This window comes from Microcaecilia unicolor, chromosome 6 (genome assembly GCF_901765095.1).
Source record: "Microcaecilia unicolor chromosome 6, aMicUni1.1, whole genome shotgun sequence".
In the NCBI taxonomy this organism is placed as follows: domain Eukaryota; kingdom Metazoa; phylum Chordata; class Amphibia; order Gymnophiona; family Siphonopidae; genus Microcaecilia; species Microcaecilia unicolor.
Window position 1 is genome coordinate 310,398,118 of NC_044036.1, and position 15,058 is coordinate 310,413,175.

Consider the following 15,058-nt stretch of genomic DNA (forward strand, 5'->3'; position numbering starts at 1 on the left):
GTACCTACAAATCTTTCTCCCTCTTCATTTGGAAATTTGTGGTTTGGGTACCCAGTTATTTCTCATTTCAGGTAGAGGGCAGGTTTTCAGATAGAGGGCAAGGAAGAGAGTGATGGCTGTAAGATATTCTGTAATGTTTAGTTTGGATAGATTGGTGGGGAGATGGGTGGGGAGAGGGGCATGATTGAGTTGTGAATGTATATAGAGATACGTAAATGGGCTGTGGCCAAGCCTGGGGCCTTGATAATTTTTAAAAGTAATAAACAGAGATAAAAATGTCTATTCTCTTCTCATTTCCACTATCCATGATATATTGTAAGCCACATTGAGCCTGCAAAGAGGTGGGATAATGTGGGATACAAATGCAATAAATAAAATAAAAATAAAACAAAATAAAATTATATCTTTTTTTTTTAATTGGACTAACAATACATTTTTTGATTGCATTCATAGAAAAAGTTAATTTTGAATTTGATTGAAGGATGGTATGCATTGAAAGACCTGTAAAACTGTTTGAGAGTCTCATCTACCTTAGTCCAAATCATAAAAATGTCATCAATATGCTGTGTGATAAGGCCGGTAAATGGGGATATAGCAAAAGGCCGGGGGCCCCCAGAACTACAAGTTCCAGAATTCCCTGAGGGACTTGGAGAAAGGGGAGGGCCCAAAAACCCAGGAGAGATTCTCAGAAAAAGTGGGAGGGAAGATAGCCCAGGGTATAGAGAGCCATTCTCCCCAGTTACCAGCAGGGGGAGAAACAGCCAGGACAAGGCCCAGTTCCCATGGCTGCATAATCAATATCGGATTCTTCCCAGCTGTGAAGGAGGGAGGAGAGATTTTCTGAATGTTCTGAAGCTGGAGGAGAGGAAGGAGGAGGCAGAGTTACCTGAAGAAATGGATTACAAAGAGGCAGAGCTGGACATGCCTGCTGGATTGCCAGTCAGCATGGACTGGGAGAATACCCAAGGTTAATCTCTCCAGCACAAGAGCACTTGGGAGGCCATAGGTGTTTGTTCTGTGAAGAGGGAGGTGTGCTACCAGCCTTGCTAGTGACAGAGCTGGAGGAAGTGCTGGAGGAGGAAAGGTAGGACGTTCCAGGTTCATATGACTTCTTCCTCTTCAAGTAGAGTTTTTGCTCATTTTGTGGACCTGAACTTTGCCAAAGACTGAAGTGCATTTGACTGAATGCTGAACTGTGCTAAAAGGCTGGGTGAAACCAGTGGGAAAATAGAACTGAACTTTGTGGAGTGCTGAGTGGAAAAGGGCTAAAGTTAAGCCTGAAGAAATAAGGGAAAGCAGAACTTTGCTACCAAAAGAAGGGGCAGTGAGGGTAATTGGAACTGTTCCCCAAAATTGAGAGGATTTTTGTTTATTTTGTTTGCAAGTGAAGTTGGCATTAAAATTTTTCTTTCTGTTCTGAACTGAGTCTGGCTTCAAGAGTTACTGCATAAGCGTGGAGGTGGTGGTCTGGATTACAGGACACAATCACCAGGAAAGGGAAGCGGTATCACAGCTGGTAGTATTTTAGGGGTTTAATCCGATATGCATTCAAAAATGTTTCCTCCAAGACTGAACTTACACAGATGCCATATGAAACGCCACAGTGCTAACCAGGACCCCTCTGTAGGTCAGCATTTTGCCAGACCTGAGCACTGCATTAACGACTTAATGGTGAGAATGCTAAAAGGACATTCTAAAACCATCCAGGAATGTAAAAACCTTTGAAGTTAAAATGATGAAATATTTTGACACCCACCAGAGAGGACTTAACAAAGATCTGGTTTCCAATCATATTATAAACTATAAAATTACACTGCTTTGTCACCCATTGATCACCCATCCATCTTTCTGTTTCTCACCCACCACTACCTTTCTCCATGAGACTGTCATTGGAAAGCTTTTATATTTCACATATATATTATGATTTGTCATCATTTGCTCATTTCTGAACTAAAGAAAGTATTGCCTTTGAAAGCTAATCCAAACAAAGTACTGTTAGTCTAATAAAAAGGTATCATCTTATGTTCTTTATTTTGTTTTATCTGTTTATAACCCCATATTCTATAATATAACATAACAATAACATATCAAATCTTATATACTCTGTCTAACCAAAAGCTCAGAATGGTTTACAGTAAAAAAAAAAAAAAAAAAATCAAGCTACAAATAGAGGATCCCAATACTACAAAAAATAAAAACATCAGATACAAATTAGGAAAAAAATTTGTTAAACAACCAAAATTGAAGGGGCCCTTTTACAGAGCAGCAGTATGCCCAATGCGGGTTTACCATTCGCTCTTCTGGGACTACCGACGGCCCAACGCGGCCGCCGGTGGTAGTCCCGCCCCGACCACCCGCCATTTCTGGGGGAAAAAGAAAACCCCAGGAAATGGCTTGCGTGGTGATAACCCAGCGGTAATTGGGCATCGCCGTGTGCTGCCCAGTTACCGCTGGATTAGCACAGGAGCCCTTACTGCCACCTCAATGGGGGGTGGTAAGAGTTCTTTTACCACATGGCCATGTGTTCTTAGGGCTTTTTACCCGCTGTGGTAAAAAGGGCCCTTGTGTGTGGCAAAAACGGCCCCCACCGGTAGCGCAGGGCCCTTTTTCCCGCACCTTGGTAAAATGACCCCTAAGTAACTTACAAAACCTCAATTAGTTAGTTTCAGACCAGTTTTCAAACTGCAGGGCATTCTACATGGGAGTTATTGCAAGAGTAAAAAGTCTATTGTGGATGAAATCAACCTTGGGTTGAAAAAAGGAGGGAACTGGAATTTATTAACACAAATAGCCCTAGCCGTAATTTTAAAAGAGTGCATAACGATCAAAGAAGAAAAATATTCCAGACAATGACCATTCCTGATCTTGAAAACTAAACATAAAGAGCCCTGTTTACAAAGGCATGCTAGCATTCTTTAGCGTGTGTTAAAAATAAGCACGTGCTGTGAAGATGCCCACAATATTCCTATAGGTGCCTACACAGTGGGTGCTAAATTTTAGCACATGCTAGAGAACGCAAGCGCTCCATTGTAAAACAGGATCCAGAGTCTTAAACTGAATTCTAGCATGCACAGGTAACCAGTGTGTAAGCCTTAAGCAAAGGAGTAACATGATCGTACTTGATTTTATAATAAAGTAATCAAGCAGCAGTGTTCTGAAGTAGTTGAAGCCTAGTCAGAGATTTAGAAGGTAAACCCACCCACCCACCCCCCCCCCAAAAAAAAAACAGAATTGCAATAATCTATTTTTGAACTGATCAAGGCTTGAGCCAATTTCTGCGTTTCAGCAACTGAAAAATAAGAATGATATAACAGGGTGCTTTAATTTAAGTGCCATTTTCATGCTTACATTTATAGAATACTTGTACACTTACTTGCTTAGCACAAAAATACAAGTTCCGTGCTAAAGTGCCACATTTAAGCGTGCGCATTTATGCCTGATATTGACAGGGTATAAGTGGATGTACATAAGTATTGCCATACTGGGAAAGACCAAAGGTCCATCGAGCCCAGCATCCTGTTTCCAACAGTGGCCAATCCAGGTCACAAATACCTGGCAAGATCCCAAAATGTACAAAACATTTTATACTGCTTATCCCAGAAATAGTGGATTTTCCCCAAGTCCATTTAATAACAGTCTATGGACTTTTCCTTTTCTAAACTCCGCTAAGCTAACCGCCTTTACCACATTCTCTGGCAACGAATTCCAGGTAGGTATGTAGATGGCAACTTACACTAGAATTCTGTAATGGAATCTTGGTGCCCAGATGCTATTATAGACTTAGAACTCAGCACACTGCATAATGAGCATCCAACTTGTGGTGCCCAGTTGTAAAATTGCCTCCTTTATTTTTATTATACACCACCTTGCTTTCAATGATTTGTACACCACTAGACAGTCTTGCTAGAATGGAAAAACACTCAAAAATAATTTATTTAAACATTACTTTACTACTTGAATTGTTGCAAAGTGAAAATGGGCTGGCTATATGCAATCTCTTTGATAGTACCCGTCCCTAAGAGGGGAAAACAAAGCCTGAATGAGAGCACTCACTATAGCTCAGTTTCTGCCAACAAAAGTCTGTATTCAACAGTGGGGTGGATGAGATGGAAAGAATCTAGAGACCCATTCAATGTAAAAGGAATTTAAGAATGCATGTTGTCTCAGGATGGTAATAAGAAGCATGTGTGTATCGCTAAAGCTGTGTCTCACAGACTGGCCAGCCTTCAAAAAAAACGTATGAACACTTCTGCAACGTGATCTCCCACTACATCCTTATTCAGCTTCCTTAAGCAATAAATAAATGCTGTCTTTAAAAAAAGAGAGGGAAAAGAAAATCCAGTGTAATAACAGAACAAAAACATTTTGTTTTCTGATCCGTGCCAATTTCAGATCTTGAACCAGCATGTCCTTCTTCCGACTTCTCCAAATGCAGGAAGGGAGCTGAAAAGGAAAGCAGAGATCGGTTTACACCGCCCGAACAGCTCCAAAAAAAGCCTTAGAGCCAGGATCATGTACTTTGAGCTAGAGACTTGCTCAAACAGTCCCTAGCACTGAAGAGCTGAACCATTCCTTAGAAGGAGGATGGGGGGAGGAGTGTCTGAAAGACTGGATGATTGTAGCACTTATCTGATTGCTAACTTAAAGGGACTGACTTGGCCTGCTGTGTCATGGGGGGTGCAAATGAAATCTTTTTCCTTCGGAGTAATCTGGAAAAACCAAACAGTTCTGAAGGTAGTGAGTTTTCCCTTCCCCCCCTACAAATTGCAGGGCTATTGGAATGGTCTATAACTGTACATCAGATTAGGAAAGGTGTGTTCTAATTAATTGGAGTGTGTAGCCTGCCTGGTTGGAGTTTGTGTGAGGACAGTGCGGGCTAGAGAGCACAGCTCTTCCTGCACTGACTTCTGGGGTCGTGGCGGCTTCCTGCACCGGAGGGTTTAAAGACAGGACTTGTAAAAAGTGCCCATTCAGACATCACCCCCTGGGATTTACTATAAACAGCAAGTGACTCTTGACCTGGTTCATATGCAGCTCATCTGAATCGGCCATGAGGAAGTCATCACATTCAGGTGAGCACTGCAGAGGAAGAAGATTCCTGTTCTCCTGAGCAGGATTTGGGGTGCTCTCAGAGTTACCTACTCTGTGTCGCTCGTACATTTAGGTCTGCACATCATCAAATCTAAATAAATACATTTTTTAAATGAAAGGGCATATTTTACAGTACAAATGTAAATGAAGGACTTGAGCTAAAACAGTCGCATTATATTTGAAAAAAAAGGGGGGTTGTGAAGGAAAAGGGGTGTGAAGTGCTTCTAGCACCTGTCACCTGTACAGTTGTAGTACTGGTTCACCTATTCATACATATATAGTAGATCAAATAAGGGGGATAAACACCCAATGATAAAGTACATCGGAAGCTCCAGCATTTCATTTTTAGATTTTTATACAGATACTTTATGAGTCTAATTAAATCACAGATCATATCAACTGCTGTGGCAGGGTTCAGCCCGGCTGGCATTACTTTAGTTTCTGTGCCCAGCAAACGGTATTTTACGTCTGTGTGTATAGAAGATGAGATATGAGTAGGGGGTAAGTTGGCATATGATTCTTCTAGTGAGATATGGTAGTTTTACCGTGAATGCCATGTATATGAGTATTAAAGAGTTAACTATTACATTTCACACAAGTGTTTTGCTGCACCGCTGATATAGCACTGAAATGATTGGCTTCGGTTTTTAGTTCTCACTGGAGTTTCCATTCTTCTCTGCCATTAGCTGTGTTTTGGCAGGGGGCGGAGAGGAGAGGCTGTGTGGTCAGCAGATTGATCTCTAGTGGATGGGAATCTGCTTTATTTGATCTCAAAGTGCAAATGTGTATCGCTTTCAAACACAGGATTGCATCACATCACTTTGGATTCCAGCCATTATCTGTTGCTACTTTTTGACCTTAACAGGATGAAGGACATCTCTTAGAGGTCACCAGTACAGACAGCATCACACCTGCTGGAGGCCTGTCAGTGAGGTCTTTTGCCCTGCCAATAGGGGGACCTTTGGTTAAATGGAAGGAATATAGGGCAGGGCAGCTTCTCATACTACGTCATTAAATCGACTCTTTGGTGCTTTGAAAATGACCACAGATCTTGCTACTTTAGGACTTTGTTATCAGTGTTGTGCTTTTTGATACTAAGGAGATAAATAGAGAACTCCTGCTCATTGAACTGATTTTCAAAGGGAAAGTACACAGATGAAAATCGCCACAGATTTAAAGCATGTATGAACATGTGTACATGCTTTTTGTGCAGCTAGGATTTTCCAGGAAAAGTATCTGCATAGCTCACTTTTCACCTGTACTTTACCTTCTTCAACTCCTCCCTCCAGTGTGGGTAAAGAAGGTCCCTGCTATGTGGAACATCACACATAACTTTGAGCTGCATTGAGGGAAAACAGTTTTCAAACAGCTGATATATGCAAGTAAAATGCTTTGGACTCAGAAAAATCACTTTGAAAGCTGTACTCTGTACTTGTTAGTCCTCTCCTGATTATTCTCATCTGAAGTCACTATGACATCATACTAATGTCCATAGCAACAGACTGTGATGTCATAAACATAGGATTCCTACTTTAGAGGCTGATAGAAGGTGTAACAGGTGTTCTGAGGAACAGGATACCTGTATTTGTTTTTCTGACAGAGGGCTGGACACTTTAAATCCTAAGTATAACGCCACAGAAATATTGTACTTGTGATGGTATACCCCCAAAAGGCAGGCATACAGACAGTGCGATAACAATCATAGCACCATGTTCACACATGTAAACCAGAGACCAAAGACAAGGATTTCAAATGGGGCTTGGTTTTATACCAGTCCCCTTCCAAAAGAGGTCTGTTTCTACCATTAGCTCACTGCCCAGGAGAGCCTTCCCTTGTTTCGGAAACTGCAGGGGTACAAACAGGTCGCAGTACAATATTTTAGTAGTGCCACTAGAGGTCTCTGGCATTTCCCTAAAGCAAATTCTCAGGGGTCTCTACACATGTATGTTGCATACACATGCAAATAGTGACTTCAAAAAGCCATTATTATGTAAACATGTAACTGGTCAAATGCAGATATTTTAAGGGATTGTGTTTTGAGAATATATGTATACTTTTAGAAATATCCGTGCCATCTTTTGGACGTGCTCTGAGGCATGCACTGCCTGATCATTTAGACCTAAGTTCATCACCAGTGATTCGGGGGGCAATTGTGCTAACCCCTGTTGTGTCTAGTACCACCTCAATAATTCAGAAGAAAGAGAAAGTGTTATTTTATTTTATTCATTTATTTATTTGTTACATTTGTATCCCACATTTTCCCACTTATTTGGAGGCTCAATGTGGCTTACATAGTACCGTAAAGGCGTTCGCCAAGTCCGGTAGAGAAACAAATACAAGGTGATGTTGTGGTCGAATAAGGTTCATGAGTTTCGGGCGCAATAGGGATAGAAGAGAGGAAGGGTTATGTGGTGTCCATTACGAGCTGTGGTTTTGCTGTGTTGCAGAGTTCAGGCACCTATGTTGGGTCGGTAGGATATGCCTTTTTAAACAGGTAGGTTTTTAGTGATTTTCTGAAGTTTAGATGGTCGTAGGTTGTTTTCACGGCTTTGCCTAACTGTATCATCATGTACATGCAGCTTTTTAAAAATGTGGCACATACACTTTTAAGTGCCAAAAAGTGTACGTATACATAATGAAACAGGCGCCCACAGGGATGCATGCCATTGCGTACACATGTAAAGCCTCTGATTGATGCCGCTCTTTTTTTGCACGTGTAGTGTTGCAAAATGGAGGCTCCAGATGTACAATCAGAGCAAATACACATTCACTCCTGAATATCACATTCCAAATTCTATAAAGGGCGCTAAAAATTGGGCATGCAATTGGGTGCACAGGGATAATTTGCTAAATTAGCTAATTGGCACTAAATTGGCATTAAGTACTAGTAATTGGCGTCAATAAGTACCAATTGGTACTAATTTGAAGTTGTGTCTAAATGACTTGCGCACCTATTCTGTAAATTTACCCTCAAATTCTATAGATATTGCGCCTTAATTTCCGTACTGTATTGTACAACAATGCACATAACTTAATTGGTTAACGAGCTAGTCAGCACTGTTAATTGGATGTTAACATTTATGCACACAACATGCTAAGTGCATTCTGTAACGTGATGTGTGTAAATTCCAAGTTGCATAGTTGAAAAGGGAACATGGTTATAGGCGTGGAATGGGTGAGTTGTGGGCATTTTGAGAATCAATGCACATTATTATAGAATGCACCCGCTCGGGAAAAGATTCTACATATAATGCCTAAAAAAATCGGCAATCGGCACCTAGATTTAGGCACCAATTATAAAATGTGCTTAGTTGCTATTTCAGTGCCGATATCTGCGTGCATCCATTTATGCCAAGGAAAACTTGGTGTAAATCTCGGTGCATAGATTTAGGTGCATTGGGCTATATTCAATAGCTAGGTGCCTAAATTTTGGAATGCCCATGAAATTCCCATTTCCCCACTCATAACCACGGCCCTTTTTGCCTCACACATTAGAAGTTTGGCGCAGATCATTACAGAATATGCTTAGCGAGTTGTGCACCTAAAGTCAATCATTGCCGATTATTGCTCATTATTGCTGTTGTTAGCACTCATTAGCTTGTTAAGCAAATTAAGTTACGCGCGGTGTTATAGAATCTACGCCAATTTCAGCATCTAAATCTAAGCACACTATGTAGAATCCGGGGGTCAGTGCCTAATTTAGGCATCGGGATTTAGGCCAAGTAAAACATGGCCTAAATTGGTTGCGTGGAGAGCCGCTCAGCGTATTCTATATACTGCATGGAAATTTAAGCCGAGTCCATAAAATTTAGGTGTACTGTAGAGAATACACCTAGGCATAATGTTTTATTGTGCAGATATTTCAGACACCATATATATTTGGATTTTGCTCACCCCTTTTTCAGTAGTAGCTCAAGGTGAGTTACATTCAGGTACTCTGGATATTTCTCTGTTCCAAGAGGGCTCACAATCTAAGATTGTACCTGAGGCAATGGAGGGTAAGTGACTTGCCCAAGATCACAAGGAGCAGCAGTGGGATTTGAACCGGCCACCTCTTGATTGCAAGACCAGTGCTCTAACCACTAGGCCACTCCTCCACTCCACTAGGCCACTCCTCCACTTAATTTTAATGGCTGCAATTTCAAGAGGGGTATGGCAGGGGAATGGGTAGGTTATCCTATTTCTTGTGGGGTTCCTCAGGGATCGGTTCTATCACCACTGTTGTTTAACATATGTCAGTCCGCTTGCTCTACTAATTCATCATTGGGTATTAGTTTCTATTCATACGCCGATGACTTTCTACTGATTCACTATGTAAAACCATTAAGACATTGAGTTTACTCAAATTCAGAATGGCCTTAAAGAGATAGCTAGCTGGCTTAAAAGACATCACTTAGTCTTGAACCCAGATAAAACTGTTACATCATGGATTACAGGTCGCGACACTATCCCCGCTGTGATACCTACCTTATTTGATAAACCAATACCAACAGTACAATCTTTTAAATATTTAGGAGTCATTATTGACTCAGCATTATCTTTTAATGAACAAATATCTATGGTAGTCAGGAATTTTTTTCTATCATCTTCGAAGACTACGTTCAATTAGAAACTCAATTGATAAAGCTTCCCTATGTACACTAACACATGCATATATTACAAACCGTCTGGACTATTGTAATATCATATATGCAGGGCTAACTAAGATAAATCTGAAACGTTTACAGATGATACAGAATACTGCAGCTCGTATCATATGCAGGGCTTCAAAATACGATAGAATTACGCCACTCCTGGTCCAACTTCACTGGCTTCCAGTAGAAGCCAGAATAAAATTTAAAATTCTTACTCTGACTCATAAAGCACTATATCTATTAAATCCATCATATCTATCAAATCTCATTCTGCCTTATTCGCCTAGACGAACACTTCATTCTCTTAGAGACAAAAGATTGATTATCCCATCACCTCAGTAGGCTAGATGGGAATCCTCTAGAAATTCAGCTTTCTTTTTTCTGGCCCCTTCCCTTTGGAATTGTCTCCCGAAACAGCTTAGACTGGAAGAGTCTTACATTCAATTTCGAAAATTTCTGAAAACATACTTATTCCAGGATACGTTCGAAAATAATCTGTGATAAAAGAACATACTTGTTAGGTGCCCTTGAATATGTAGAATAACTACATGTTACCCATGTACTTGTTATGAAGAATTGTTTAGTAAGAATTTGGTGTTTGCTATCTTTTAAGAATGCTTGTCTTAGTTTGCTTTCCTATCAATTTGATGGAGTTCCTTTGTTTGTTTGTTTTTATTATGATTTTTATATTAATATGTAAATCGTTTTTGTTTTGTAACCGCAATTTGGAACGGTATAGTAAAATGAATAAACGATAAACGATAGTGGTGTGTCATGCAATTAGGTTCTAAATTATAGAGTACCATCAGTTACGTGCATAACTGCCCATAGTTGGGCGTGAACATTTGCACTAGCCATTGACATGACATAAAGTGCTTGTGCCTGGACGGAGGTTCTCCTCTGGTGAAAAATTGCTGCCAGTTAAGTGATGCAATACGCATATACTTTAACTTTATTTATGGTTTTTGAGGATGAAGGTTAAATACACAGAAAGTATTTAAATAAAATAAGTGGATCAATGACGATTGCGCCACACCATTATTATAAAGGAACAAAGTTTTCGCATGGTGTGTGCTGCAGGATATTCTGATGATCCCTTTCAAAAAAATCTTTATTTACTTAAATTGATGTTGAAAAGTAGCTCTGATATGACAAATATTGATTGTGGATGTGTAATTATTTAAGAAATGCATTCTATTGATAAGTGTTCGGGACGTTAGGTTTGAATTCATATGTTACTGTGTCCCCACACAAGAAATTGATGGTCTTGAGAATTGGATTGTGCCTGGGGCATCAAAATGTAGACTTGTGCTAGTATTTTATAATGGGAACTACACACAATACTACCAATATAGAATTGGTGCTTAATGCTCACATTTTTGGTGCCTTTTACTGAATTGAGCCCCATATGTATTTTACAAAAGGCTCTGCATTCAATAGAGCCTTTTATAAAATACCGGTGGAAATGTGAACAGCTTGCTCTGGACATCCCGTTTCTCACATAGAATGCATACGCAAAATGAAGTTTTATATCTTTCATCGAGTTATTACATAACCACACCATAAAGAAAATTGCTTCTAAAACATTGAGGGAAATGGCAATTGTCTTACCAAAGCTGTTATTTTTGTGAATTTAAAATGTGAGGTTTTGCTCCTTAGATTTCCAGTTTTCCATAAACCTGAAAATACTGCAAGCTTTGGTTATATGTTTGTTTTAATACTTTGTTTTAATACTTTGCAATGCTTAAAATTTCACTGAGCTCTCCAAACTCTTTTCTAGCCAGGTTATATAATTATTGTCATATAGTTACAGTTGGTCTGAATTTTATCTACCTTGAAGGAAGGAAAAATTGGGTCATTGAGCTGTGCTGAGACTTGAATCTGTGAATGTCTGATTCAGAAAATTATGACATCTCTCCAGCTTCCTCTTTTGAAGCCTCTCTGTGGTTCTTCTAGTTTAGCAGAGACTCAGTACAATAATTACACTATGTAACTCATCCAAAGCAGCTGCTTAACTACTACATATGGTCCTTGGGATGTTTTTAATGCAATTTCCCCCATCCCACTCTGAAATAAACTTTCTTAGCAATAGGGGGGTTGATATTCAAAGTGATACCCACAATGCACTGCCTCCCTCATCTCTAAACAGATTTATTATTTTAGCTTTGCTGAATTTTTAGATATAAAGAATTTTATCTCCAAATTAATACACATGGAGGGGCATAATCGAACGGGGCGCCCACGTTTTCTTGAGGACGTCCTTGCAGGACGTCCCAGTAAAGGGGTGGGGAAACCCATATTATCGAAACAAGATGGGCGGCCATCTTTCTTTTCGATAATACGGTCGGACATGCCCAAATCTTAACATTTAGGTTGACCTTAGAGATGGTCATCCCAGGTTTTTGGCCATAATGGAAACCGAGGACACTCATCTCAGAAATGATTGCAAGCCCTTTGGTCGTGGGAGGAGCCAGCATTCGTAGTGCACTGGTCCCCCTGACAAGCCAGGACACCAACCGGGCACCCTAGGGGGCACTGCAGTGGACTTCAGAAATTGCTCCCAGGTGTATAGCTCCCTTACCTTGAGTGCTGAGCTCCCCCAAACCCCCCAAACCCACTCCCCACAACTGTACAATACTACCATAGTCCTAAGGGGTGAAGGGGCACCTACATGTGGGTACAGTGGGTTTCTGGTGGGTTTTGAAGGGCTCACATTTACAAGTGTAACAGGTAGGGGGTGGGATGGGCCTGGGTCCGCCTGCCTGAAGTGCACTGCACCCACTAAAACTGCTCCAGGGACCTGCATACTGCTGTGAAGGAGCTGGGTATGACTTTGAGGCTGGCAAAAAATATTTTTAAAGTTATTATTTGAGGGTGGGAGGGGGTTAGTGACCACTGGAGGAGTAAGGGGAGATCATCCCCAATTCCCTCCGGTGGCCATCTGGTCAGTTCGGGCACCATTTTGAGGCTTGGTCACAAGAAAAATGGACTAAGTAAAGTCGGCCAAGTGCTCGTCGGGGACGCCCTTCTTTTTTCCATTATTGGCCAAGGACGCCCATGTGTTAAGCATGCCCTAGCCCCACCTTCGCTATGCTTCCGACACGCCCCCTTGAACTTTAGTCATCCCCGCGACGGAAAGCAGTTGAGGGCACCCAAACTTGGCTTTCGATTATGCCAATTTGGGTGACCCTGGGAGAAGGATGCCCATCTCCCGATTTGTGTCGAAAGATGGGCGCCCTTTTCTTTCGAAAATGAGCCCAATAGGGTCCCTTTTACCACACTGTGGCAAAAGAGGGCCCACACTGACATCAGTATGCAGATTTGCCTTGTGCCGAGGTCCCCTTTTACTGCAGAGAGCAAAAGGCAGCTTTCCCTTTAAAAAAGGAAATGGGCATTTGGTAAGGTAAACACTTGCACGCAGCCATTTTCTGGGGTAGCTCCCACACTTACCCAGCGGTTACTGGTCAGCACAAGGTTCTGCCAGATTAACGCCAGGTAAGCCCCCAGTGCAAAAAACCCCACCTTGATACGTTGAATATGGCACACGATGGGGGTAGATGGTACCGCCAGGCTCCTGCAGTAGCCCGGTGGTAGTGCCAGATTGATGTGCCAATGCCATGGTAGCTCTACCGCGGCATTGTAAAAGGGTCCGGTAAAGTCATTTTACATGCGTTAAAACTTTTTAATGTATAATTTTGTACAAATTAATTTCTGAAATGAACTGAGAAAATGTCTGAAAGTCAGCCCAAAATCCTAAAATGATCTGAAAATGGACCCAATTTTTTTTACATGCATTACCCCTACTTTTCAGCTCCATTTTTTCCATTCCATATGGTGACTCCTTTTCCTGTGGAAAAGGCTTCATTCTGGATATTGCAGTCTACTAGATATTTGAATATTTGTATTATATCTCCCCTTGCCCTTTTCTGCTTTAGAAAGTGAAGTGGAGGAGTGGCCTAGTGGTTAGGGTGGTGGACTTTGGTCCTGGGGAACTGAGTTCAATTCCCACTGCAGGCACAGGCAGCTCCTTGTGACTCTGGGCAAGTCACTTAACCCTCCATTGCCCCAGGTACAAATAAGTACCTGTATATAATATGTAAGCCGCATTGAGCCTGCCATGAGTGGGAAAGTGCGGGGTACAAATGTAACAAAAAAAAAAGTGCAACTTTGGCTCCTTCTGTCTTATGTATGGCTCATAATAATGCTTTCCCATATCATAAATAGTGCACACTCTATGGAAAAAGTGCATGCGTACGTCTTTCAGAAGTGTGTGCACTATTCACCAGAAAGAGTTCACATTAATTGTGTGCAAAGCACCTAGAATGTTTGATAGGGTGGTATGGAAACTGTGAAATAAATAAATAAATACATTTGGTCCAAATACACAAACAAAATGATATGGTGGGTTGCCAAAAGACCATCCGAGATGCTAAGGGATCCTTTTACCTAGGTGTGGTAAAATGTGGCCTTAGCACGCCCTTACACGGGTCTTTCCCTCATGCTAAGGCCATTTTTACCGCAGCAGTAAAATGGCCAATTTTCTATTTTTGGAAACAGTGGGCATGTACTAATGTTGCCATTAATAGAAATAGGCGTGTGAGCATTTAATGCCACCTGTTTTGTAGGTGGTAAGGACTCGCACACCAATATTGCACTAATTAGCATGTGATAATATAGATGCACAAACTAATTATTTATTTGAGGATTTATTTACCGCCTTTTTCAAGGAATTCACTCAAGGCGGTGATTAGCACAGAAACACCCACTCTTTGCCCTAGACACAACCCCTCTGCAAAAAAAAAAAACGTTTTTAGCACACGCGGATTAGGTACTTCCCGCAGGATGCCTTAGACATCCTGGGTGAGCCCTGTTATGCAGCGGTAAGTGCATGCAAGCGCTTACCTCGGCTTAGTAAAAGGACCCCTAAGTCTGATACTATCGCTCTCCGCTGTTGCTCCGTCATGAGTATAAGCACAACAAAAAATATTTTGGCTGCCCGTCCTCTACACCTCTTCATCAAAGTAATCAAACCCGTTTCCTCCTGGGAAGCTGTGTGGCCTTTGATCATATAACCCAGCTCTTATGGAGTGGTTCTCTCTCTCCTCTTCTCTTGGACCCTCTCCTGTTTCAAGTGATAAGCTGAGCGGAGTTGTGAAGGGTACAGTCCGCACCTCCTTAGCCTTGTAAACTTTAGGTTGCACCAGAACATTGACCAGTGCTTTCTCCTCAATATAGAGTAGTCTGATATTTGTAAATGGAATATTGTACTTTCACACGCCCATGAGAATGGAGTGAGCTCAAGACAAAGTACAAAGGTGAGGCGATAAAAAAAA

At 41.2% G+C, this 15,058-nt stretch overlaps 1 protein-coding gene across 1 annotated transcript in view; it reads left to right on the forward strand.

Annotated features, from left to right (window-relative positions):
• Positions 1 to 4,845: 4,845 nt before the first annotated feature.
• SEPTIN9 (septin 9) overlaps positions 4,846 to 15,058 on the forward strand; it is a 460,073-nt gene continuing 449,860 nt past the window's right edge. The window contains exon 1 of the mRNA XM_030208139.1: positions 4,846 to 5,072. Coding sequence (XP_030063999.1) covers positions 5,051 to 5,072 — 22 coding nt within the window. The 5' untranslated portion in view covers positions 4,846 to 5,050. The remainder of the gene's footprint in view (positions 5,073 to 15,058) is intronic.